Source organism: Akebia trifoliata, chromosome 14 (assembly GCF_017979445.1).
Source record: "Akebia trifoliata isolate Shusen 1 chromosome 14, ASM1797944v1, whole genome shotgun sequence".
Classification (NCBI taxonomy): Eukaryota; Viridiplantae; Streptophyta; class Magnoliopsida; order Ranunculales; family Lardizabalaceae; genus Akebia; species Akebia trifoliata.
This window is the reverse complement of record NC_141388.1, coordinates 25,315,430-25,337,572: the sequence shown is the minus strand read 5'-3', so window position 1 is coordinate 25,337,572 and position 22,143 is coordinate 25,315,430. Positions and strand designations below refer to the sequence as shown.

Below are 22,143 nucleotides of genomic sequence, written 5' to 3'. Positions count from 1 at the left end.
AAATTTATAATAATTTATACCTGAGCCTCGGGAAAACTCCAATAATGGACAAGCCAAGTTTAATCATCCTTTGAGACGCCAATAATAATATATAGCAATCTCTCATTATCTATCTTATATTTTCGATAATCCTTTTTTAAATCATTATTCCAATCTCTGTACCTCGTTGACATACGTTGTATCACCTACTTCTATGAATCATCAATTTCAGTCTTATTCTACAAAAGTACACAATTTTAAAAATAAATAAAAATTGATATTATTAGAAAAATGGCAAAGAAATTAATTTTTATTTACTTGAATCTTTTGCCATAGTGAGTCATTTGAGTACCTTAGAATGTCAGTCTATTTCTTGTATTGTAAAGAAGCATGGCCAAAACGCCTAACAATAGTCCCCAATAATTGTGAAAAATGACTAGCATTCTCTCCTATTGCATGATCATATTTATTAAAATCTAATGACATCTTTTGGCCTATCTTCTAGTCAAAATTACCCGCGCCTCACGTATGGCCTCTCCTCGTGCTCGTAGAAGCTAAAATGATAAAATCATAACAAAACAACATATATATATATATATATATATATGGGAAATGTTCAGCAACAAACATTTTGACAAACATTTTTCAAAACATGGGTTAGAGGTTTTGGAATGGGCTGATTTTTTGTGAGGATGATCTCTACGGTGAGCAGATCATCATCACCAAAAATCAGCCCATTCCAAAAATTCTAACCCCATCAAAAATGGTTTACAAAAAATGGACAGTCCACGAGTTTTCAACTTGTAAACTGGGGCTAGAAGTTTTGGAATGGGCTGATTTTTGGTGAGGGTGATCTCCTCACCGTAGAGATCATTCCTCACCAAAAATCAGCCCATTCCAAAACCTCTAACCCATGTTTTGAAAAATGTTTTGCCAAAATGTTTGTTGCTGAACGGGACCCTATATATATATAGGGAAATGTTCAACACCCTAAGTTTTACCCTACACTTTAACAAACGTGTTTTGTCTTACATGGGTTAGAAGTTTTGGAATGGGCTGATTTTCTGTGAGGATGATCTCTATGGTGAGGAGATCATCCTCACCAAAAATCAGCTCATTCCAAAACTTCTAACCCCATAAAAAATGGTTTACAAAAAATGGACGGTCCACGATTTTTCAACTTGTAAACATGGGGTTAAAAATTTTGGAATGGACTGATTTTTGGTGAGGATGATCTTCTAATCATAGAGATCATCCTCACCAAAAATCAGCCCATTCCAAAACTTCTAACCCATGTAAGACAAAACACGTTTGTTAAAGTGTAGGGTAAAGCTTAGGGTGCTGAACATTTCCCATATATATATATATATATATATATGGGTCACGTTCCTAAGACTCATATTGAGACTCACATTGCGACACACCGTTTTGTCTTATATGGGCAAAAATGTTTGGAATGAGCTGATTTTTTGTGAGGATGATCTCTGTGATGAGGGGATCATCCTGGCAAAAAATCATCCCATTCCAAAACTTCTAACCCCATCAAAATTGATTTACAAAAATTGGACGGTCTATAATTTTTCAACAAAAATTGGACGGTCTAGAAGTTTCATAATGAGCTGATTTTTGGCAAGGATGATCTCCTCACCATAGAGATCATCCTCACAAAAAATCAGCCCATTCCAAATATTTTTGCCCATATAAGACAAAACGGTGTGTCGCAATGTGAGTCCCAATATGAGTCTTAGGAACGCTGTTCTATATATATATGTGTGTGTGTGTGTATGGGAAATGTTCAGCACCAAAAATTTTGGCAAAACAAACATGGGTTAGAAGTTTTGGAATGGGCTGATTTTTTGTGATGATGATCTCAAAACTTCTAACCCCATCAAAAATGGTTTACAAAAAATGAACGGTCCACGATTTTTCAACTTGTAAACATGGGGCTAGAAATTTTGGAATGGGCAGATTTTTTGTGAGGATGATCTCCTCACCGTAGAGATCATGCTCACCAAAAAACAGCCAATTCCAAAACTTCTAACCCATGTAGGACAAAAATGGTTCGCTAAAATGTTGGCCAAAATGTTTGGCGTTGAACGGGACCCTATATATATATATATATATATATATATATATATATATATATGTTAATGATAAATTATCTAGACGCACATGTCATTAACGATAGTACACGATATTCAAAATAATTTAATACAACATAACATACCAGTACTACTAACACTGTCTCCAACATCCATGGATGGTTTATCTCTAGAAGATTCTCCACGAGATATATCTAACTAAGCAATTTATAACAATGAAAATCAATATATTCGCCAATTAGAAGGAAATTTCATTTAACAAGCTATCAATCATTTACATAACTAATATCACAACAAATACTTAATTATTTTTTTATAAGTAAAGATTTTATAGAAAAAAGAACAATGAGCCCTTAAGAGAAAAACAGAGTGAGTACTCCTTAATTATCTTTTTTCATCTAAACTAAAAGTCTTCAAACTGATGATACTGAAAATTACACTAAACATCATCATCATTAATGAAATCATGATCACCACCTTTCCTTCGACAAGTACTCTTTGGATATCGTTCCTATTCCAAATGACAACATAGCCATTAGTGTCGACCTCGATTTGGTGCAAATCATGCTCATTTTCTTGGAAAGGCTCTTCTTCAATATCTCCTTCAAGCATTATATTGTATAGGTCTCGTGGTTGCGTATTTATTACTACACACCAATCACCATTTGCCAATATTCTCATAATTGATTAAGCACATCCTTTCCACTCAACGATTTTGGTGTAAGTTCCAACTTTTTTTTCATTAAATGAATTTTTATTTTATCGGAGTCTAATCAAATTTTAAGAATCGACGATATCTTAAGTAACATTCTTTGTTTCCTTTCTGCAATTTGACTGAACAAGTGTTTTTGTGACGAAAGGGACAAGCAAGTTTTCCTTTAGTGCTCCATTTTGATAAATTCACATATGCAGGAAAGTCTTTGATAGTCCATAAAATGGCTACATGCATCTTAATTTTTTTTTCTCGAAGCATCGTATGTCTCAACTCCATCTCCACAATTCATTCAATTAATCTATCAATGGTTGTAGGTACACTTCGATGTTATTCATAGAAGCCTTAGGACCTAAATGAGTAACGATAACATAAAAGAAGTTAGTATCATACACATTCATGGGGACAAGTTATATGAAATCAAAAAACATGTCATGTGCTATGAGGAATGCTCATGTAACGAAAAAGAGTAAAGCCATCGATTGCCAATTCAAGTCTAACATTTCAAGGTTCAAAATCAAATGACAGATAATCCTTGTTTAAATTTTCCCACGCCATAGAGCCAACAGGATGTCTCAACACGTCGTCTTTTATACGACTATTGAAATATCATCTCATATTTTCGACTATTTTTTAAAACATAAACAACCTCTTAAGCCTCGGTTTTAATGAAAAATGACTCAATCTTTACAGCTATTTTCTTGTCTTTTGCAGACAAACAAGAAGATTCCTTAGTTGACTACCATCCAATTGATCTCCATCTAGACTCACCACACACTATGCATTCATTTGCATTTTCATGCTCCTTCCAATATAACATGTAGTTATTCGAGCACGGATGTATCTTCCTGTAATGTAAACCAAATTTTCGCAAGATCTTATTCGATTCCTAATAATTCTTTATCAATTTTTTACCAGTAGGAAATGCATCTTTTAACAATTCGAGTAACACATCAAATGATTTATTACTCCATCTATTAAGATATTTCAAATGTAACAACTTTACAATGAAAGATATTTTCGAAAATTTAGTGAAACTCGGATATAATTCAGTCTCGATAGCTTTCAACATTTCATAAAACTTGTTTTCATCCTCATTTGGCTCATCTAGACCGTCGTCATTTGACTCATTAACCTCTTCACAATTAGAGTTTGGGATTTCAAATGCATCTTGTAACATTCCTTACATATCATCACCCTTTTTGCACTCATAAATTCTATATTCATCTTCGAATGTCTTACCATGACGTGTCCAATGTATATATCTCTTATCTATCCTATACTATAATAAGTCTTCATGTACATTTTCTTTATTATTTACCAACATGTTAAGATATTTGACATAAGGATATTGAATCGCATTATCGAACCTTGAACAAGAAAATGTAAAATCCTAGAACTTATTAACTCCTGCTTCATACTGAGGGGTATTTTTAGGCAATTAAATCAAACTTTTATCTATCAACATATCCACTTGATGGCAATGTCACTTTTAAACTAAAAGCACATGATCACATACAACTAAAACTAGGGAAATACTTAGTTAACTATTGACAAAATATTTTATCAAAGAATAGAAATTTGTTGAATTTCTATAAAGGATCGCGATCAACAGCCAAATTCTCAGACCAACATCCTTACAACTTTTTTCAACCGTTAGATGAAAACAGATCTAACGAAATCGAACCGTTGAACACATTTAAATAGCGCGTGCTATTTAAAATCACTTAAAACTTATGTTATTTAGACACACCTCCCCCATTCAAATGTGTTTTTTCTCATCCCCATCGTCTTTTCTTCTCCTCAGACCCTAACCATCTCCATCCTTTACTCTCCATTCACTAACGACGATGCAGATCAGGCGTAGATCAGATGAAGAAATCAGGCGAGAAAAATCCAATACGTATTTCAGCTTTATCTCCATCATTTAGTCGTCTCTTCCTCTTTATAGCGACAACGACGACTCACTACCGTTCCAGCCATTGCGACGAAAAAGACGAAGACGTGAGTCTCTCTCTCTCTCTTTCTGAAGAAAAAAATACATTTCTCTTCATTTATGTTGTAATTGATAGATCACATCTCATATTCTATTCTGGTTGTTTTTGCAGTAATTTTTTTTCGAGTTTTCAAAGCTTGCTTTGCATCTGAATTTAAACCCTAACCCTAGATCGACAACCTTGTTTCCTCCTCGTTAAACACCATACAATTAATCAAAGTAATTTGAATTATTCCTTATATATGTGCTTTATACATCCAAAAGAACCAATCTCTTTATTATTATTGGATTTTAAAATATAAAAAAAAAAACTCAAAACTGTCTGATAGGATGATGGTGATTGAACAAGACTAGAGCTATTAGGAATGATTTTAGCCACTTGACAGCCTTGTTGAAAATGAAAAATCGACCAATTGATGACTGATTATTGAGAAACCAAAACCGATTACGAGGAAATAGGGTGAATTCTGTCCAAATTGACAGGAGATGAGAATTTTGGGATAGTTTGTCAAGGATCCTCATCTGCTTTGAACTGGAGTGATGTGCACGAAGCATTAGCTGCTACAACATCAAATTATTCCATAGTTTCAATGGGAGAAAGATCAAAAATTTTTGTTGCTGCGAATGTTGAAGAATAGGAATTTTTCTGTAATACGAGGTACATCAAAATATCTGATCAAAGAATGTTTCTTAGACCACATTATGTTTTTATTCACAGGCTGCATAGAGATAGACCATATTATGTGGTGAAAGGTTTGGTAGCACTAGCTAATCCTGTAATAGCTTCAAGGAGGAAACTTATGATTAGAAGGGATCAATTATTCAAGGTTATCAAAAGTATTACGCATGCCTAGGCGATGAGGGAGTCGCCTTGTGTAGGCTTGCCCAGGCATGCATTTTGATTCATTAGGTATTTTTATTCTTGAAAATATACATACTAGATTCTTTTATATTTTGTTGTAGTTCTATTTTGGCATATGTTAGACGACGAGGGAAGAATATAAAATTTTGGGGGGTTAGGGAATTTGATTTAGGATTTCCATTAAGATTAAGGGTTAAAGAAAAGAAGTTTCAAGTAAAGGGGTTTTCGTTAAAGATTTGAGATTGGATAAGTGGATTCTTCAAATCCACTCACAAAGTTCTTTGTAAGAGAAAAGAAACTTAACAAATGAGGTTTGGGTTGATTTGGATGGAGTTTGGATAGTTTTTTCTTTCATAATCCACACAGAACTAGAGATTTTAGTAGTTTTTTGAATCTTTAAAAGTGATAGATAAGTGTTTGTTTTGGAGCTATAACTATCTAATCTGAAAAGAAGAGAGCCAAGGAAAAAGAAAGGATTAAGATTCCTTTAATGGGGTATCTTGGCTCATTGGAGCTCGAGGCGTTGCCTTTTGGCGCTTTTTTTTTTTTTTTGCATCACATATCTTTGATTCACCGCTTTTTATTATTGCCTAGGGTAGGTAAAGTGATAAGGCCTCACAGTGAACGCAACATAATGCCGAGCGCCTAGGCGAGCGCCCTTTTTGCCTTTGATGACACTGGAAGGGATTATATGTTACATAGTTAGTTAAGTTGGAAGAAGTTTGCCTACAATAAACATTGGAAAAAGTTGTAATGGAAAATGTTTGTTTGCCACCAATACCTATAATTAAATTCTTTATTAAAACAAGAGTTATTGTTTTAGTCTTTTAGACGCCAAAAGAAACTTATCCGAGTCATGATTTCTTTTTATCCAATATTTGTTATTAATTTGTTTTCATTTTCTCATAACAAAACTCAGTCTTACTAGGTGGAGGGCTGATTGGAGGAGTGCCACTCTTCTGTATGAGTAGGCTGGTTGGTAAATTCTATGCTGTGGTATTTTATTTTTAACATTGCCTCAGTGTGAATGCCCAGTGAGCTTTTCTTTATATATTCTTCTCTACTGTAGTTGTTGGATTCAAGCTTGCCAAAGATAATGTGAATGCAAAAACATCATTTGAGAAGGCTTCAATTCACTTAAAACAAGTTCTTGTGGGGAGAGACTCAAAGACATATGGAGTCTGCTGGTGCTGTAGCAAAAGAACCTGGTAGCTGGAATTAAGTTGCTAACTTTTATAGAAGGGCATCTAAGTTGTACAATGAGTGTGGAAGATCACAACCCTCATCAGATGCTCTTGCAAAGGGTGCTCTGTATACTCATTGTTTCTTTTGAGATAGCCGTTGGGTTAAACAGCTGAGTGTGGGTATGATTCTTGAAACCATTTTAGCCGCCATTTTTTCTTGCCTCCATTGTTAAATTTCACTGCACCCTTATGATCGTCACTTCAATCCTAGATTTCCTACCCAAAATGCTTATTAATTGCAATTTGTTTTTCAAATTATAGGTGAATGCTGACTCTCCATCCACAGTCATCCTCGTCACTAATGCGATTACGACTTCAGAGTCTCTGAGTGGGGTCCAGCAAAGAATTATGGTAGACAAACTTATGCAGAGACTTCAGGATCTGATCAACTTGGTAAGTTGGCCCCAAACCAATTATCCGAGAAAATTGGATTCATATAATTTTATTTCTCACTAACATCTAGAGTTTGACCTTTTGTTATTTCTTTGGGGATTCTACTGTAGTTAGGAATCACGCTTTTGAAAATTTTCACTTTCATATACAATTTAATTCAGTGTTTACTTGTGGGACAGGTTATCGAAAATTTTGCTGCTGAGAACATTGCTTATGTGGAGCTACGAACTACTCCGAAAGTACTTCATAAGTAGTTGAGACTAATTGTTTTTAGTTTCCATGGTTATAGGGACATTGGATTTCTATTTATTGCATTAGATTGCAAAGTAATGTTGGACTTTCTTCCTCAAAGGATCGCCATGCTATTTGCTTTGAAGAGGAAGAATGGAGAAAGTTGAAGTCATCTAAGATTCCAGTTTGATGCTTGCATCTACATATTTTTAAATAACAAATTAAAATTCCTTTTTGGTGTAATTCTTTAACCAAATTCTTATTTGTTTATATGTGAATTATAAAGGTCTTGGAAAGGATGATTTCTTTCAACTAGAGAGGAACTCGATTGAGTTTGTGTTTGCAAATGAAGTTGTGAAGAAGAATCTGAGAGAGATCTTTGATTCCACTACGAGGAAGTTCATGTTATGAAATCATTCCCCATATAAATAAATTGAATTTATGATTGTACCATTCATCTTGTAATTGGATATTGTACTAGACTGAAATTTACTCATTCTAATGAAATCAATTGTATGTCTGATGCAACTTTTTTCAGTATTTCTTTTGGTGATTTTTAATTTTATTTTTATTTTTTATTTTTGGTGATTTCTTTTGGTAATATGTACATTTGAAAGATTGAAGTTTATGAGGCTGTCACCAGGGGAATTCACACTCATGTTGAAAACTTCGACACCAATGCAGTTGTCGAACTTGAGGTGGCACTGCTAAATAATTGGATTAGCACGTTCAAACCAGAGTCAGAGGGTACCTTTAAGGCATTGCTTATGAGCATTCCAAATAAATTTTGGAAGAAAAATGAAATATTTCATTTGTAAATATCAAAAACAACACTTTACTATTGATAAAAAGACTGTTCTTACACATTGCTACATCAGGAGATATAATTATGCCAAGCCAAAACTGCTACTATATAGAAGTAGCCCGCAACTTCCCTTGCTCTCTCCTACATCCATAAACATGACAACTTCATAACAATACTAAAACTACAGTTTTTTCTTCTTGTAACCAATACTCTTCTTTATGTCGTCAGCTATGTTTTGTGGATCAATTGAAACCCCAACTAGGCTCTCCTTGCAAGTCCTGCACAGTACAACCCATTCTTCCCCTTCTAGTGCTTAGGAAAAGGAGCGCTCGGCATTCCAGCATCGTATAGGAGATGCCCTTCATCCTGCATAAGAGAACTTAAGCACATATGAGTATATTAGAAAATTATCATCTATTAGGATATGATCTTAATGTTAAAATTTAATTAATGACATAATTACCTCAAGCCAATTATTTGCAAGGCTTCTAAAGCCAGTTGCAAAAATTATGGCATCAAACGCCATTGCCTTTCCATCCTAAAAACCAACTTGTTTCCTTCTACGCTTTGATATCTCCAGCACAACCTGCATATATTGATTATTGACACACAAATTGAGTGTCATGTTAGTATCATACAATTAATAATATAAGCGATAGATGTGATTTATAAGGTGTATCCATATGCATTGTATCATGATCTCACGAAGATAAACTTAACGCTTTTATGGTACCTTTATCTCTTTATTTCGGATCATCTCCACCGTCCCAACACCTATAACTGGAGACCTTCCCGTGACTCCTTCGAGATAAAATGGCCCTTGTGTCGGCCTTTTTATCCTAAATTTGGATAAATCTAGGTACATAAGTTTGGCAAGCGTCACTAAAAACAATGGAAGGGACCTCAGCAGTAACAGCGGGACCCCTGTAGCTCAGCGTAGCACAACAGAATACAAGACATTTACACGAAAGTGAGGACATGGAACTGCATCCGCCCGCAAGAATTGAAGCTAACAAAATTACAAATTAAACGAACTAAACATAATTATAAAATACAGAAATAAACATTTATAAATTTTCAAAGTGAAGGGGAGACTCAGGAGGATATAAAGAGAAATGGTTACTATCATCAAAGTAGTTGTTGCTTATCTGTCACAAGTAATGGCCATAAAACATAATTATTCCCAGAAAATACATGAAAATAATGCAAAGAGGAGTGAGAAGGACAGGTTTTTACTATTGTATGTAGGTTCTCATCTTCAGTAATGTTGGTTATTGGAACAGCTAATCAGGTTTCATCGTCAATTGGTTTGTACAACGGTGAATCCTTCTAGCAGTTTGAGCCGCGGCCGTCGATGATACCTTCACCTTGAATTGTAATCCCTCTCAGCTTTGTGAATTCAAGCCATTGAAACAGTCCTCAACCCTAAGCTTTGAAGCTTGTTGGAGCAATGATGGTACCATCCAACTGCAAGAGATCCAACACTTCAATACTAACATTGGAGGCATACCACCAGGATTATTCCCGATGTATCCTTGCAAACCTACAAATCAATATAGAACCTCCCCAAGTGAGAAGATAAATATATAAAAAAAACATGTAACGATAATATAATCTGCGAGGAAGGTAAAACCTAATTTCTTTCATGAAGCAACCAAGCTTCAAAGAGACTAATGAAGAATTCATATCAGTAGATGAACAACATCCAAACCTATAATCCATGGATTTTATAATGAGCTAATCATATAATGAAGTTCAGCACAAAGTAAAACTTCCAAAGGCAGAAAAAGTAACAAGTAGCATAATTTATTTGATTTTATGGTATCCCATAAACAAACAAATAAGTTATTCCACTTAGAGTGGACAATGAAGAGAAATGGAAATTATATTGCAGGAGTCAAAGATCATAATCATAGAAATAAAAAATAACTGGAACTAGAAATTCTTAGACTAAACTGTAAGATTTTTCTGGTATGTGGCTCACATGGTTGGGTTTCTAGAAATACTTGGAACTCTCTAAATTTCAATCCTATTGAAAACTCTAATCGAAGTTAAATTGGGAAATAAATTTTTATTGCTTGCAGTTTTTTTCATGGGTTAGGAAACATATTGGGATAGAAACTTTGGCTCTCTCTCTCCATCTATAAATGCGGATGTAATCTCATCAATGGTATTATCACACACAAGTCAAATATATTTGGAAACCATATAAGAAGCAATTGGGGATGTAATCCCATCAACGGTATTAGTTTATCAGTTTTAAAAAAAAATGAATTTGAGCCTAGAGCCCTTCTAACGTATGTGTCACTCACTAAGTCAAACCTCATAATGTTGCTAACCATGGCAATAAAGCACCAATGTAGGCTGAACAACAGAATAAATCATGTCATTCATAAAAAAGCATCATAAACAGGTCATGAGTCATAATAAGATCAAGCAGATTGACACAGTTCAACAGATTAGTGAAATCTGGAATAGATAACACTCTTATCTATAATATAGCTTTTGGTTAGAGAAAAAGAACTTCATGCCAGTATTCTTCTCGAGACTCTTCATTAGTGTAAATTGTTTCAAAAACAGTAAGAGGTGTAAATGAGAGTTCTTAGAGTTTCTCAATACAAATATACCATCACCGTAAAATAACAATCTCGGGTTTAAACCAAGTGACATGAAGTTGTGTCCAATATAGTTTCTTAGAGTTTCTCAATACAAATATACCAAGACCATAAAATAACAATCTTGGGTTTAAACCAAGTGACATGAAGTTGTGTCCAATATAGCTTCTTCTTCTTCTTCTTCTCTTTTCTTTTCTTTTTTTTTTTTAACGGAAAAAAGCGAAGTTGTACTTCAAATCAGTATTGATTTTGAGTATCTTCATGTGTTTTGTTTAATTTGTTTCACTGTCCTACTGCTCTCTGTTATAATGTGTGTACAAAAGAAAAAGGTGGTGTCAAGGTCCAAATGAGTTCTTAGTGTTTCTCCATACAAATATACTAGTTTTGAACATTTGAACAAAACGATCTCAGGTTTAAATGTCTAATATATATTTTTTCTATTATTAATACAACTCTCGATTAAAGAAAAAGAATTTGAACTTCATATCATGCCAAGTATCTTCATTACTGTAATGGGTCTAAAAAACAATCAAAACTAGCTTCTTACATGCCTAGGTTGAACTTATCTCTTCATCTTTTGGCAGAAATAATTCAATAATATTATTCAACAAGACCCATTAGTATCAAAAACCCTCCAAATTCACAACCTTAGACAAGGAATTGAGAATGTCAATAATTTCTATTGTTTTTAGACTAGAAAGATCACCTGCAATGAATTCAACGACCACGCCATCGACCTCTATCGAACTATAACCAGGTTTCTTCTTCAACCCCAACTCTTTGAGCAAGCTTCTAACTCTCTTGGCTTCAGATTCCCAACCAGCTTCTTTGTAGATGATATATAGGATCACATAAGTTCCACAATCTGCTACTATCAAATTAGCAAGCTTTTTCCAAACTTTTTTACCTACTTCAACATTTCCATAAATTCTACAAGCACCCAATAGAGCCCCCCACACGTTAGCATCCCCTTCACAGTATCCTCCCATCTTTTCCTCTATAAACTTCTCAGCTTCCTCTAACATACCCGCTCGAGCCAAGAGATCGACCACACACACATAATGCTCAAGTCGAGGCTTAATTTGATAGACCGAACCCATTTGATTGAACAATTTAAAGCCCTCAACAACCAAACCCCTTTGTTTATCGCTTATTACAAGCTGCCATTCTCCAGGTTTCCATCTTCGTCACCATGGTTGAAACGATAGCGAGTCATTGTCGTCGCAATAGAGAGGAAGAGGATTAGGATTTGAGCTAAAACGAGGAGAAGAGATGAGAGAAATCTGATCTGCGTTTAGAGTTAGGATTTGAGTTAGAGAAGGCAAAACAAGGAGAAGATAAAAGAGAGAAGAGAGGAGAGAAATCTGAGTTTAGTCTTTATTCAGGGAGGTGTTTACAATTTCTAAAACTTTTAAGTGATTTAAATCAGACGTGGGTTATTAACATCTCAATCCGATCTGCGCCGTTAGATCTATCGTGATCCAACGATCACGATAAGTTGTATGGATGTTGGTTTGAGAATTTGCCTGTTGATCCCTTCCCCTCTATAAATATTTTAATAATGTGTTAAATATATTTTTAATGGGTGGGTGTTCAAACAATTTTATTGAGCTTTTTGTTGACCCAATATCTATCTATTCAACAAGATGGACATGTTTTTCAAGTCTAAACCAAACATTCTAAAGGAATGTGAGGGACTCCCATAAAGCAAGCCTGAAAATGGGATCATGCCCCCTACTCTCGTAGTAACTCATCATGGGGGCATACTTACATGTGGAAATCAAACAATCCCTTCTATCATCAAAGACATTATCCCTCAAAATCACCTAATAGATTTATCGTTTACTATGTCGTACCTCCTTAGAACCATGGGAAATTGCATATCACTTTGTAAATCCAATAAATATTCTCCATCCGAATCGATGGGGCACGAAAAGGTCTTACGAATATCGAAAAGTGATGGCAAGATCCTCGAATATAGAACGTCGATCCTCATGAAGGATCTTTTGGTAAATTTCATCGGAACTGCCGTATGTATCTCATAAGAAAATTCGTAACATCATCTTCCACCAAATTATGAGTTGAAGATTGGCCATATGTATTATCTTGTTAGCTGCCCGGGTTATCTTGATTCTACTAATAAGGTGGAAAGGTGAATCTATATACTTATAAAGTCTTTTATTTTGTTCATGTTGAATTTGTGGTATGCCTCTTTTGTTACTAGCACACATCGGGATTCATCCGCAAATGTACAAATTTAGTTCAAAAGGGACCTCAATGATAACAGTTTGGTTTACTCTTCATATTCAAATTTGGGTTCATGTTCCCAACTCAATTCAAGACCACCACAACAGCATGAAACTTATCACTTATTTTTATTCGGTCTCATGAGAGAAGTGCGGTTTTTGTATAGATTTATGTTGAATGCCACAGTAATGCTACCGAATTCGTGGTCACTAGACTGAACCACAAATCGGTGGTTTATACAATCAAGCGAACAACAAACCCACATAATTTTGGTTGGATTCAACAAACCCAACAATTTAGTTCAGTGAACCAAACCACCAATTTATTATATTTTTTTCATTATTCATATTTAAAATTGTTATTTAACTTAGAATTTTTTAAAATTATAAGTGTACTTATAACTTGTACACTTGAATTATATATATGCACAAGAGCTAAGTAAGAAACGAATGACCTCTACCAACCCCCACAAATCAGATCCATTCTAGAGTGGTGAATCACAAAACCCGTATTCGAACCGAGCAAGAACCACGAAACAAGTAACATAACCCTGAACTAGGACTATCAATGGATCGGATTGGGGTTAATTTGGTACTGATCTAATAAGGATCGAATTTGACTGATCCGATAAGTATCTGATCGGCTTTTTATCCAAACCCAATATTAAGATCCAAATTCAATCCATTAATAATTAGGTCAGATCTGATTTTATATACAAAATCTAAATAAACTTCATACATCTCAATAAATATATAATATAATTTATATACTTTGTAATATAATTTACATTAGTCTACAAGCTGGAAAGGTGAATCTACTATTTCAAGAAATGACAATGAACTATCAAATTCAAGTAAATAGATTTACCATAAACCAAAAATAATCAAAAACAGCAGCACATTGTATTTCAGGAAAGTAAACAAAAAATTGAACCATAAACTCACCTGAAATCTGATTTCGTCCAAAAAGTGATTAAGATCAAAGCTGGAGTACGACCAATAAAATCTTTAAAAACCTGTCTTTTGGTGTTGAAGCTCAACTGAGTTGATCCCCTCTCGATATTAAAAACCTAGAAAATGAAATCTAGGGTTTAAGATTCGATTGCTACACCGTAATCAAAAGTACCACTTTCTTTGATTAAAATCTTAGCTATAAAATAAGAAGTTTGGGTTTTGGTTTGAAACGGAACCAAAAATTCAATTAAAATTATAAAAATTGGGATTTTGGTTTGAAATTAAATCAAAATTTGGATTAACACTATAGAAATTAAGATTATACAGAGAGAGAGAGAGACCGAAAGCTCAACCTCACAGATTGAAAGAAATAATAAAACAAAAATCATTAAGTGAGATCGAGAGTTCAAACCCTATAATAGAAAAATCAACAAAATATGCAGGAAAACATACCTTTTCTATCCAAGGAAATCTATTTCTCAAAATTTCGGGAGGCCGAGATTAGATCGGATCTGTTTAAATTGAACTCTCACACGTTTGAGAGATCAAGAGATAGAGATTGATAGAAAGAGATAAATCGACGGAGAGAGACCTTAATTTGAAGAACTATTTCAAAAGAGATCTTCAAGTATGAGATAAGAGAGAGAAAGAGAGACTTCATTTTTTGAGCTTGAGATGAGAGACAGAGAGATTAGCGAAATCAAGTTTGAGATGAGAGAGACGGTTTTGATTTTGAGACGAGAGACAGAGAGAGTGAGTCAATGAGAGTGTGAGATTAGAGTCAGTTCGCATGTCTAAATGGCTCTGTAGCGACGATCAAAATCTGACCGTCACTAAAAGTCGTTGCTATGTCTTTTTTCCTATAGTGACTTCCTAGAAGAATACATGTATAACCCAAGCTCACTCTACTTCGGAAAAGGTCCCTTTTGATTTTGCCTCAATCTTGAAGCCCAAGACTAAACACGAAAACAAGACATCCAAATTTAACACGGTCACCTTCTGATTCAAACACTTGCCGAATGGACTTGACAGAGAACCGAGGAAAAAAGGGTCAGCATAGAGCGCTTTCACTTGGAAGCTTTGAAAGTAAAAAAAAGAAGATAACTTGGAAGGTTTTAGAAAAGAGTCGTGATAATTTGACTCCCTCATGTGGTATACACAAAATACTCATCTGACGCTAGGTGTGTCAGAACTATAGACTTTATGTCTCGAGATACACGACTGCACATCCCCATAAATTTGTGCAGTTGTGTATCTCGGTGAAATAAAATCTATAGTTCTGGCACACCCCATGTCAGGTGAGTATTTTGAGTATGCCACGTGGGGGTGTCAAATTATCATTACTCATTAGAAAAACCTCAAACCTCTTAGATGCTTATAAATGTGCATCCAGGCGAGATCGGACCAAATTGCCATCTACAAAACAAGAAAGAAAAAAAAACTATAAGAAAATGCATTAGTGCCTGTAAGATATGGAAGAAATAGACAGATCATACAAGCAAATTAATGTAACAGTGATAAAATAAAGATAACATGTATCAACCTTTTAATTGTAGTTGGCCACATTGTGATAGGTGAACCGTGATGAAGAAGAAAGCATAAATTTTAAAAGCATTGAAATGCAAAGCAATACGATCAAAATTGAATTCATAGGATGGAGGGTATAGATTTCTTTATATATCGAAATTTTGCTGAAGAAATCCATGGCATTGTATATCGAAAAGGATTCATGGTGTTGCACTTCAACTGAAAGGTATAAAAAAGAATATTTAAATAAGCCAAACCTTGGTTAGGGACCATTAAATCTGGACAAACATTGTGTTTTTAGTTGCTATATTTGGTTCAAAAAACAAAAATATCATAAATGTAGATCATTTACACTTTGTAAAGACAAGGAAAAAGGAAAAATAGAATATCAAAATTGATTTAAAAGATCAGAACGATCACAGCATCATGAAGATACATAAATCTCAGAGATCTAGTAAAATTTGTCTGATTTTCTCAAATGATAAGGATCCATACCCAAAAACCCATGACATGAGTCACCTTCTATCGAATGCCATCAATTTCCCCCTCCATGCATTTAAATCATCCAGGCTTATCACATGAAAGTACTTCACCACCTTTAAACATTTCTTTTTTATATTCTTCAGCAAGCCTTTATAAATATAAAACCAAAATAAGCCTAATATTCTATATTATACTAAAGGTAAGGTGTCTTCGTGGCCTTACCTTTAGTATAAGATAAACCACTACAACATCAACCGCCCAGTCCAGTCCGATCCGATCGGATGGACGATTCCTCTAATCTCTCTCTCTCGTCACTATTATCCATGTAATTCTCTTTATTTACATTATTATTATTTTATTCTCACCTTTTACATAATAGAGCAAGCATTCGGATTCTCATCGCTGAACATCTGAGGTGCATGTGCATACCCCACGTACCCATGCTCGTGTCCGTGTCCGTGTCCGTACCCATACCCGTTTACATAGTAGTTGTTGATGTCCTCAATTTTTACTTCTCCGGTTTTCTTTTTGCCCCCACCACCAGTACCGTTCTCTTTCTTCTCTCCACCCCCAACATCATCTTTCTTAGGAGGAACGATTTCTACATTTCTGTTCAACTTCTCTGTCAAGTAAGGTAGAAGCTCTTTCAGGTCCATAAGCCCCTTCACTGTTACTAGATCCTTCTGTGAGTCAATTTTCAATACTTGAACTCCTACAACAAACAGTACTTAATGTTAATTTATAAAACTAATTTTGAATTAAAAAAACAAAATTAAAAGTCTTAATTAATTAATCTGACCTTTGGTTTTGGATATAATTCTGCGAATTTTCTTCACGCATCCTTGACAATGCAAACGGATCTTCAATACGACAGTCGTCACTGGAAGCTGTAAAGGAATCGAAACAACAAAAAGCAGACTTTTTAGTTAAAATACGTGTTGATTTCAGCAAAACTTGATAATTTTAAATGGAAGTCTAGCTAGCCGGGTGCTCTACTGTAACTATAACCTAGAAAGGAAACTCACGATTCCGATTCTAACGATCTGGCAGGAAACCTAAAAGTCTTTAAACAAAGATGACATCTATTTGTTGTATACCATGTAACCAACGAGGTTGAACACAAAGAACTAAATACTTGTGTGGAAAGACATCAAACAAAATAAACAATTTCGTTCTTCTTTGATTTTACCGAAAAAGGAACTCTTTATCAATAAATAAATAAAAAGATTTTTCCTGTAAGAAATAGGGGATGTTTGCTAACAAAGTTGAGATCTTTTAAAGAAATTTACTCTCGAAATTCAAAACCTCAAGTTTCAAACACATTGTTCCATCCCTACTTACTTGACTAGACCTTTATTATGATGATACATGTGGGGTTTTACTGCGTTTGGATTTTGACATATGATGAAGAACAAAAGAGTAGCGACTTACAAAGAGGGGTTGTAGGCGCAACTTGACACTTTGGTCTTCCCATTCCAACCCTTCAAACCATTCAACATCTCCAGAAAGCTCCCTCAGTTTAGTAGCGCTTTGCAGGCCCAAAGGACGCTTTTTCAAGTTAGGACAATCGTGCACATGTAGTAATTCCAAGGAAGGCCAAAGTATATTGGGCCGATAGAAACCCAAGAGCTCCGGTAATGCTAGTAGGTGTAATGTCTTTAATCGAGGGAACTGAACCATCTCGTCCTCTTCTACCATTATTTCATCTTCCTCATCCTCCTCTGATTTTATTATTTTCTTCATTTGGTTGCAGTCTTGAATCTCAAGATTCTCTAATCTCTGAAGTCTTTGAACCATGGTTCGTGTAAAGAGATATTTTTCATTGCAGCTTGCAATTTTAAGAACCTTCAGGTTGTCAAATCCTCCTTCACCAACTTTTACAATACTCTTGAGACTCTGGCAGTGGTGCAAATAAAGTAACTCTGTTTTTCTCAACAATACGTTCACCCAGTTCGCAAGTGGATCTGATATAGCATTAAGTTCCATACTCCTCTGGTAATCAGGACGCTTAAGTTCCATACTCACCCTCTGGTAATCAAGAAGCCCAACTCTGGGACAACTTACAGTTATAATAAATTTTTTCAAGTCTTCACCAAATATGGAGCTCTCTTGGGACAAACATTTGACATTGTTTACTACATTCAAGTGTAGGGTAGTCAACAATTTCAAAGATCCCAACTCTGGTAATCTAGCATTACTTTCCTCTCCCATTTCCCTATCCCCCAAAGAACCATAAATCCCCATGTACAACTCTTCTAAGCAAGACAAGTTCAATAACACAGTTTTTGGAATAATTTTAAGATAGGGGATGTTTGAAAAGCTTAAAAACCTTAGATTGGTCAATCCCCCTATTCCTTCTGGCAAGCTTTGTATCTCAGTTTCACTTAAATTAAGATATTCAAGTTTCTTCAATTCTCCAACTAGAGATACATCACTCAGTGGATTATCCTCTAGACAAAGTGTTCGAAGGTTCACAAGGCATGAAAGTGATGGTGGTAGAGATGAAAGTAAATTTTGACTTAGATCCAGGGCTACAAGGGATGTCATTCTTTCAAAAAAGCAATCTGGGATTTTGGTAAAAGAGGCATTTGATGATAATGATAAGGACAAGAGTTGTGGACATTCCGGTTGATCAGGGAGCTTACTGATTTTATTGCCTATTAGTGATAATCTTTTGCATGTTCTTAAATTTTTCATAACAGGCCACCTTTTCAATCCCAAGCCAGCTTTTACAATAAAACTGTTACTTTCCTCCTCTGCAATTGATATGGCTGCATCACGAACAATGTCGTGCATCATTACACATCCAACTCGCCGCCTATTATCACCTTTTAACAACAAACATGAAGCCATAAGTTTGTCGAATATTGTATGCAACCTTCTTCTGGTATCTTCTAAAGTGTCGACATTTGGAAGCAGTTCCTCTCCCAATACAAGCCATATCAAATCATCCACATTAAAATTTGTATCTTCAGGGAAAAAACAACAAAATAAGAAGAAATGTTTGATTTCTTCGCTTTGCAAGCAATCATAGCTCAACTTTATCGAGGGGAAGACTTCCGACATACCTTGGAAGTAGATGGACATTTTCAGTTGGTTAGCCGCGTCTTCCCACACAAGTTGGTCCTTGCCTCGTAATGCCCTTCCGAGTGTAAAAATTGCTAACGGCAAACCTTCACATTCATTAGCAACCTCCATAGCCAATTTTTCGTCCACGATATCACCCACATTCAATCGAAACAGATCCCATGAATCTTGATTCGATAGCCCTTCAACTTTGATATTCTTTTGGGTATCCAAAGCATTACAAATATCTTCGCTTCTGGATGTGAGTAGAACTTTGCAAGACTTCTGATCATTTCTGAAAGAGATTCCCAAATCAGCCAAATTCAGATACTTCCATATATCATCCAAGATAACAAGGATTTTCTTTTCCTTCAACCTCACCCCTAACTGTTCTGCTCTTGTAGAGATGTCGGGTGCAAAGTTTTCAATTCCCAATTTCACTGCTAGTTCACCTTGAATTTTAATCAAATCTGGGTTTTGGGACACAGTTGCCATCACAACCCTGTCAAAGAGTTGTCGATCTCTCCTCACTTGTACTCCTACTTCTTTGATCAAGGTTGTTTTACCCACTCCTCCCATCCCCCACACCCCGACTCTGTTGATCTTCTCATCCTTCAATGCTTCAATGATTTTATTCATAGTAGATTCTCTGGATGAAAAAGCCTGAAAATCTCCAGAGGATTGCAAGTCAGGAAGAGGTGCGGGATCTGATACACAACTGGCGCTACTGTAGTTTCTCCCTTCGTATATGAGTTCATTCATGATGTCGATCTTCTCGTGTGCATCTTTGCCTAGATGATAACGAGCCAAGCACCACCAGCCTTGGAACCACCTATTGATATCTTCGAATGCACGAATCAATACCGTCGCCTCACCTTGAACGGTGATCACCTTATTTCGCCAACTTTCAACAATTGGTTTGATCAAATCCCCTTTCTCCTGAGCTGTTTGGACATATCGTTCAATGCCATCACTCATACTTCCCAAATCAGTCAATTTTCCTTCAAGGATTTGAACATTTGTCTTGCAGTTAAAAGGATAACCGACGTGAGTCAGGATACAAGGAATTGAGCAACTAATGGCTTCTCTAGCAATCGATTCCATTATTGTACCTGTTGGACAACGAGTTGGTTAAAAACTAAAATGAGTTATGCGTCCATATATATATTTAATTTTTCATGGAAAAAAATAGGACAAAATGGGTTGTATAATAGAATTTTGAAAGAAATTAACGAAATTGAAACAGAAGATATCTATATGGAAGTTTTGTTGAAGCAAAAAAGAAAAAAAAACAGCTTCTTTTGAAGAATTGCATGCAATTTTAATTGTTAATTCTTTGGTTTTCATAGATACTCATGAATACCGAGATAATTAGCAAAACGTCATCAACTAACATATCATATTAGGAAGTTCTGTTGAAGATAAAAAAAATAAAATAAAAGAAACACTTTCGTTACTAACATAGTAAGATTTATTCCTTACTAAAGGTTGTTTGGAGAGAAGCAGGAATTCTCTAGTTTTTAATTCTTTTGAAGTTTTGCCTCAACTTGGCCTTGGTAAATTTTTCAATCAATAAAATTTGCCAGCAAAAAACCAAACAGGTCGTTTTGCTCAAATGGATTATCGCATTAGCAATCCAATACCACAGACCTCTAGATTTCATGAAAAAACTCAGATTCAAAAGAAAAAGAAAAAAATCAAAAAACAATTATTTTTTAGGGCTTGATCTAAGGTGTTGAAAATGGACGACTACCAAACTTCAACGGAACTCCCAAATTTAAAATTAAAATATAACGGTGAAAAAAAATACACTTATTTTAGAACAAAAAAAAAAAAATTCAAAGTTCATAGAATTATATCCTCTACAACCCTGAAGCATCGGTTCATGCTCTTGGATGCCACAAGGTTAGCCCAAGGACCCTTAGTAAGAGTGGAATCCTCACTTAGTAAGGTAAGTCCAACTCAATGAAAAAAGAGAGTAATGTTTCAGCTTCTTTGGCTGTCATAGATATTCAAGAATATACATATTTTCCTTAAAATGAAATGAAAAACCAGGAAAGAATAGATATCCATTCCTATACTTAAACCATCAAAATAAAATGAAATGAAATGAAGAAGAAGACGACTTACTGAGCACAAAGGATCACAGTGGCTCGTTCTTCAGCAGTAGAGGGGTAGAAGTTGAGAGAGAGAGAGAGAGAAAAAAACTATATAAAGGACTAGTCTAGGTCAAAAGTTGACAGCTGCACATAATTTTTAATTTGCTATCGGTTGCACGCATCTCACTCTACTTTATATTTTTGACAGTTGCACTCGAAAAGAGAGAAGTTCTAAATTGAATTTCCGTGGACACTTTCAGCTATAGATTTATTTCCTCAACTTATAGATAAAAAAGAAGATTAATATGTGTGCGCCACCACATTAAGGTGTCCCCCATGTGTCCCTGCTGAGGTCACTCTAGCACGATTGAAAAAAGAAATCTATGATTGCATTGTATTACTCTCTCTCTCTCTCTCTTATTGAAGAATAAGGAAGAAACTCTTTTTCTTTCTCTGGTTGAAAAAACAAAGAAGAAGAAAATCTTTTCTATTTTTTGTTGAATGTGGAGTACAACTAACTTTTATATATTATTCAAAGCTTTATTTGTTCCAATTTTCAAAAACAGGGAAATCTACAATTTGGTCACTTTATGTACACAACCGAAAATTCTTTTATATATATATATATATTCAGGAAATACAAATTCAAAGACAGATCTTCATAAATTTTACTCCATCCTCTAGGTAGAATTTCACACCATCCTCTTCAACTTTAATATCTTTTTCCTTGAACTTTCATATTTCTCAAAAGAAAATTTTTATTTTCATTTAATATTGTCAAGATATATAATTTTTTGGGCCACTTATTGTGATGGGTGACTTTTGAACA

The 22,143-nt window shown here is 34.9% G+C and overlaps 1 protein-coding gene and 1 long non-coding RNA gene across 22 annotated transcripts; one reads left to right on the top strand and one right to left on the bottom strand.

Annotated features, from left to right (window-relative positions):
* The first annotated feature begins 4,572 nt into the window (after positions 1 to 4,572).
* LOC147386608 (uncharacterized) lies at positions 4,573 to 8,266 on the top strand. 5 transcript variants are annotated; one of them, XR_015171699.1, is made up of 5 exons: positions 4,573 to 4,797; positions 6,571 to 6,647; positions 6,721 to 7,015; positions 7,157 to 7,288; positions 7,468 to 8,266. It is a non-coding gene; the product is annotated as an uncharacterized LOC147386608 (long non-coding RNA). The 5 variants fall into 5 exon arrangements; XR_015171698.1 differs by having other exon boundaries at positions 4,574 to 4,797; positions 6,571 to 6,630; positions 7,468 to 8,265; XR_015171701.1 differs by having other exon boundaries at positions 4,574 to 4,797; positions 6,580 to 6,626; positions 7,468 to 8,264.
* Positions 8,267 to 8,536: 270 nt separating this feature from the next.
* LOC147386607 (putative disease resistance protein At4g27220) lies at positions 8,537 to 21,646 on the bottom strand. Of its 17 annotated transcripts, none has more exons than XM_086422170.1 (10): positions 21,346 to 21,646; positions 19,218 to 20,327; positions 17,581 to 19,118; positions 16,949 to 17,036; positions 16,515 to 16,861; positions 14,593 to 15,555; positions 14,131 to 14,255; positions 9,058 to 9,867; positions 8,788 to 8,910; positions 8,537 to 8,690 (listed from the first exon to the last, which is right to left on the bottom strand). In XM_086422170.1, exons 2-5 carry the CDS (start codon positions 20,317 to 20,319, stop codon positions 16,518 to 16,520), a joined length of 3,072 nt encoding a protein of 1,023 aa, XP_086278296.1. In that variant the 5' UTR covers positions 20,320 to 20,327; positions 21,346 to 21,646; the 3' UTR covers positions 8,537 to 8,690; positions 8,788 to 8,910; positions 9,058 to 9,867; positions 14,131 to 14,255; positions 14,593 to 15,555; positions 16,515 to 16,517. The 17 variants fall into 17 exon arrangements, with proteins under 17 accessions (XP_086278296.1, XP_086278283.1, XP_086278288.1 ...); XM_086422157.1 differs by adding an exon at positions 11,646 to 12,227 and having other exon boundaries at positions 17,581 to 20,327; positions 21,346 to 21,638; XM_086422162.1 differs by adding an exon at positions 11,646 to 12,227 and having other exon boundaries at positions 9,058 to 9,791; positions 17,581 to 20,327; positions 21,346 to 21,638.
* Between the last annotated feature and the right edge of the window lie 497 nt (positions 21,647 to 22,143).

Excerpts from the sequence above, each read along its gene's own strand:
- LOC147386607 (XM_086422167.1), bottom strand. The coding sequence starts at position 20,319 with ATGGAATCGATTGCTAGAGAAGCCATTAGTTGCTCAATTCCTTGTATC. Across the intron at positions 17,037-17,580 it reads TGCGCCTACAACCCCTCTTT|CTTCCAGTGACGACTGTCGT; the intron begins GTAAGTCGCTAC and ends ATTCCTTTACAG. Across the intron at positions 16,862-16,948 it reads AATTATATCCAAAACCAAAG|GAGTTCAAGTATTGAAAATT; the intron begins GTCAGATTAATT and ends TGTTTGTTGTAG.